General features: G+C 35.5%; 1 protein-coding gene across 1 annotated transcript; it reads left to right on the forward strand.

Annotated features, from left to right (window-relative positions):
- Window positions 1–601: 601 nt before the first annotated feature.
- LOC127849895 (cytochrome P450 4F4-like) lies at window positions 602–1672 on the forward strand (the record flags this gene model as incomplete). The annotated part of the gene is made up of 2 exons (XM_052382646.1): window positions 602–738; window positions 1280–1672. Coding segments are annotated over 2 exons (432 nt in total), but the record flags the coding sequence as incomplete, so codon positions are not given.
- Window positions 1673–5440: the final 3768 nt, after the last annotated feature.

The following is a 5440-nucleotide window of genomic DNA, read 5'->3' on the forward strand; positions in this document are numbered from 1 at the left end:
ACCAGGATTTTCGCGTAGACTGATGATGATTTTACATATAAAATAAATTTTGTATATATATATCTTCTCTTAAATATTGTCTTCTACAATTTTCACATGTAATGTAAACACTTACTGTTCGACTTCTGACCACACTGTTTACAGTCGCAACTCCACACAAACAGAAAGATAATTAGATAATTGTCACATCGACCCTGTTTTTCAATCTAAAGCACATTCAGTTTTGTAATCTGTACATTTCGATTAATCTGTACAAGTATACATGTTTACATGAAACTTTTGCTAGAAATAAAGTTAAAACTAAACGATGTATCTTGATGATAAATGCTATTTTTCTTAAACGGTACATTTATTTGAAATGAGTTCATTCGAAGTTTATACATTTTAAAGAGATAAATCGGCTTCAAGTGTTTACTAAATTTGACCTTTGATGGGACGTGAAAGGCCATAACATGTAGTTCGCTATGTATAGAAGTAGCCATGTAAAAGCAAGTGGGCATGTAAAGGCAAGTAGGCATGTAAAGCACACGTTAACATGACTCATTTCCATCTATAAAATATTTTAAATGTATGATAAAATCATTAACGGTACCACACATTGCTTGCAGGCCACGACACGACCGGAAGCGCTATTTCCTGGCTCCTGTTCTCGTTGGCACAACATCCGGAGTACCAGAGGAGATGCCAACAGGAAGTAGATGCAGTGCTCGCCGGCCGCGATACCGACGACATCGAATGGTGGGTTTTTATTAAGTAGCTAAATTCCGCAGCTTTTTTCTGTTTCTATGTCTTAATTGCCGGCAATTTATAAGCGTTATTGTCTTAAAACTTGACTAAAAAGCAACTCATAACATCATGTTTTAGTCGATTTTGTGTTTAAAGCATATGTTTTCCGCCTTGTTATCTTAATGCAAAATAAAGAGCTATTTAACCCATTAATGAATAGCGTCTAGAAAAAAGGCCTTGGTAAACAGCGTAGACCCAGATGAGATGCCACATGATGCGGCGTCTCATCAGGGTCTGCGCTGTTTGCCTAAAAGGAATTTCTGTGAGAAATATTCTAAAAAAGAAATATACCAAACATCTCTTATTTTGGAAATAAATTGATCCAATTAAGAATGATGGGAGAGTCGACTAGGCATAAATGGGTTAAATGGCAACTACGAAGTTCATTAGAATTTCTGTGTAAATGATGGAGTTCTTACCTCTTTTTTGTGGCGTTGATTTTTTACATAGTCTCAAAAACCTCGAAATAACTTTCATATGTTTCCAATCAAAGGTCTGATTTATCGAAACTTGAGTTCCTAACGCAGTGTATTAAAGAAGGCATGCGACTTCACGCGCCCGTCCCTATTTTATCACGAGAACTGCAAGAGGAACTGATTATTGGGGGTCGCGTCATACCCCCGGGCTTCCTTGTGCAGCTTAATATCTGGGCTCTGCACCATATGGAGAAATACTTGGGCGCAGACCACTGGGAGTTCAAATCGGAGCGATTCGCACCCGAAAACATCGACAAGATAGCATCTTACCAGTTCGTTCCATTCTCCGCCGGAAATAGGTATATGTTTTAAACATTATTCAGCACTTTCTGACAAATGCTACGTGTACTACACTCAATTTGCAATATATCGTTCTGATTTCCTAAATATGTTTCTTGATAAAATGTAGAGTCGACAGAAACAAAGATAGAGTTATCTTGTTATTGCAAACAAACAATCGTACATGCCTCATTGCTTAGCATGTGGTAGCTTGCATATCTGGTAATGTAACGAGTTTATAATATGTATACATATAGTTTCTGTATTTCGCTTTACGTTATTGCAATCCACGAAGCTCCGTCCTTTACTTATTACTTAGTAACTGTAAGTGAAAAGAGCATCTATATAACGGGAAACCGTTAGGATCACAAATACGGGAACCTAAAATGTAAAATTGTTTAAGAGAATTACGAACTGTGATCTTATTATGGTGCAATGTAGATGCAAACCAATAATGCTTTGTTAGTTTTGGTTGTCTTTCAGTTTCACCAAATTGGTCGTCGTTAGATTTGTTTTTACTAGTTTACTAGAAATAATTTGCAATTGACTTATCATTATGCATCCTGTAAGAATATATAAATAGATTTTTGTAAACCGTGTTGGCTGTTTCTTAAATAAGCATTCTACTTTCATCTGACCATCAATCGAAATAGAGTGGTAAGCTATGTACAGCAGTAACCTGCAATGCTGTGGTCAGCAATTTTAATGAAAATCAAAGAAGACGTTCCACATATACTCATGGTATTGCGTTACAACAGCGACTATACGAATCTCAATCTCAAATGCTGATTTCTACGACATTCTCTTTAACAAACGTTTACTAAAGTTTTTTTAAAAGTATTTATATGTGTTTAGAATCCGCCTAATTATATGTAAATACGGTACTAAAATGGTTTTCAATGTGAAACGTACAATGAAACGGGTAAATTGTAACATCAAAAATTAAAGTTCTAACATGCGATCATAGTTTTAAAGCTTGTTTCAAAGAATGTAAGGTCCTATCCTTCGGGTATTTCACTTATTGCACTTTGAGAGAGACAGAGAGAGAGAGAGAGAGAGAGAGAAAGAGAGAGAGAGAGAGAGAGAGAGAGAGAGAGAGAGAGGAGAGAGAGAGAGAGAGAGAGAGAGAGAGAGAGAGAGAGAGAGAGAGAGAGAGAGAGAGAGAGAGAGAGAGAGAGAGAGAGAGAGAGAGAGAGAGAGAGAGAGAGAGAGAGAGAGTGAGAGAGACATTGTTATTATTTTAAGTTGTACGATTTTGAGCCTTTGACATTTGAAGTGATGTTTTTAATTTGTTAAGTTGTATATTTGTTTGTTTATCAATTTCAATTAAATTTACAGGAATTTATAGATGGTTGTTGAATTATTTTTAGTCCAAATTTCAACAAAATCCCTTTTAAATAAGGAAGCTATATTGATTTGAATTCGTGTAGCGTTAGAAAAGTCTGCACGTGAATAAGTTCCATTGGGTATGAAATATAAGTATGTTCCTCAACGGGAACAAGATGAGGATACCAGTCGCTATAACGATAAAGGATTATACACAATCTTTGAATAACAGTAACTCTATATGTATACAGTTACAATTACCAATTGAACAGTTCTGAGCAGTGAATAACGTCCACAACTCACCATGCCAATTAACAGTTCTGAGCAGTGAATAACGTCCACATCTCATCATGCCAACTGACATTGTCTTAGCCGACTACATGAGAATAATTTTATTTTCGTAACCGTTAACATGACCATCTAATAATTAGTCGCTGTCGTCAGCATAGTGCGTTTTCAAAACCCACTCGAATTTAATGTTGATAAAAATGTTGTTTGTTCATGTGAGATGCTGTTTTTAATAACCGAAGACAAATTATTAAAGATTTCAATAAAACGTTTTTCATATTTATCTTCGGTCTAAATCTTGTGAAATTCGAGTTTGACTGAGAGAGTGGTGAAATTTGGGATAACGTTCACAAAGTCTTTTTAACTTAGGCTCGCAAAGAACACACTAAAGCCTGCTCAATCCAATACGTAAAATATAAAAAATATGGAAATACTTACACTCGGCTCTCCGACGACATGTTTACACTATCTCAGTCGTCGCATGATCCACAGTCGTCGCTGGAGGCGATTGAACGGTGTGATGATGACCGTGTTAATGATGTTTCAAGTACTCCGGCTGTTAGAGATTGGACAATAATAATAATTACTTATTTCTTTATATACTGCAAGTTGTGTCGTGAATTACAGCTCGGAATCATATTAGACTCGCTCTGTGTATATTGTGCTTAATATGCATTGCGTAAGGTGTCGTTCCAGATTATCCTGTGCGGACTGCAGTAACGACACTTTCTGCTACGACTTATTTCTTATTTTACGGAATTATTCGTTAAAGGAAAATTCATCTCAACAAAACTGCAGTTTAGCGGACTGCACAGGCTAAAATGGGGCGGAACTGTACGCACATGTATTTAGCCTGGTTTTCCCAGAACCAGAACGAGGCTCATAAATGAAAATGTTGTTTATTTGCGATGATATTAATATTTTCAGCCATTTTTTTCACTTTAACATATCAGGTGACGCGTTTGATTTAATGTTTACGTTTAAAACATGCATTTATGAATGTCTATATCATAAGTTGTTGCATAAAATTGCTCAACCTGCACAGCTGATCCTCTAAGGAACACTGTCAATTTGATAGAGACGGGATCAGTATGTGAATACTCATGCATTGGAAGCGGTTGGGAACTAGATCATAAGAAAAAAATACTACGTAATAAATACTTTTTTAAGTTTCATGCAGCGAAACGTAAAGCTCCGGGCGCAGTTTTATTGGTAATATATTTATTGGGTAATATAAAATGCGTACGTTTAATTACAAACTTTATAAATGAACATTTATTACTAATGCCTGATCGCAGACTGTTTTAGCCAATACCTGATTCGTGAAATTTTAAACACGTAAAGCGCAACTGAATGATCATTTAAGTGATATATATATTTATAATGTCGATGCTGTTTTAACACTATCAACCATAAGCCTTAATAACTTGAGGCCCATCGTCAACAGTTTTAGCCATCAAACTTAGCCGACCAACCATTACCTGCGTTTTCAGCCCATAACTTAAAATCAAAGTACTTTTTAAGGATCATTTGTATATTTACTTTATAATTCGTGTGCGCTTCATGGTTTCATTTTTTCTGTTCCACCGTTATAATTGCAAATTGTCATAAATTGAAACCACTCGGGCGACTTTGAAACATTATAAAATACTGTGGAGAGCATATTGTTTTACCAATTACCTCGATAATTAATAATTGTATTCGTACAGGAATTTTCCCCGATTTGTTAAAACAAGCGTAACAATATATAAAGACTCAGACAGAGAGGACTGTAATAACTTTCGTCCGATTTCAATTTTGCCATCTATATCCAAAATATTCGAAAGACATCTTTCAAATGAATTGAAAAAATTCTTTCGAATAACAAATGTGTTGAATATACATCTGACAGTCAGGCTTTAGGGAAACTCATTCTTGCCAAACAGCACTGATTCGACTTATCGATGAGTGGCTCAAAGATGTAGATAACGGTAATTGTATTGGTTCTGTTTATATTGACATGAAAAAAGCTTTTGATTTATTAGATCATGAAATTCTGTTATACAAACTAAAACTTCATCACTTTTCGGATGGTACCTTGTCCCTTTTTCATTCTTATCTTAGTCAAAGACAACAATGCGTAAAACTAGGAACTAGCTTTTCTACCCCTCTTACTATTAAGAGTGGTGTCCCTCAAGGTTCTATTTTGGACCCTCTCTTGTTTCTAATTTATATAAATTATATTGGGTTATTACTAAACCAATCAAACATAGACTTGTATGCTGATGACTCGACACTACATGCTA

The sequence above is a fragment of the Dreissena polymorpha genome, chromosome 11 (genome assembly GCF_020536995.1).
Source record: "Dreissena polymorpha isolate Duluth1 chromosome 11, UMN_Dpol_1.0, whole genome shotgun sequence".
In the NCBI taxonomy this organism is placed as follows: domain Eukaryota; kingdom Metazoa; phylum Mollusca; class Bivalvia; order Myida; family Dreissenidae; genus Dreissena; species Dreissena polymorpha.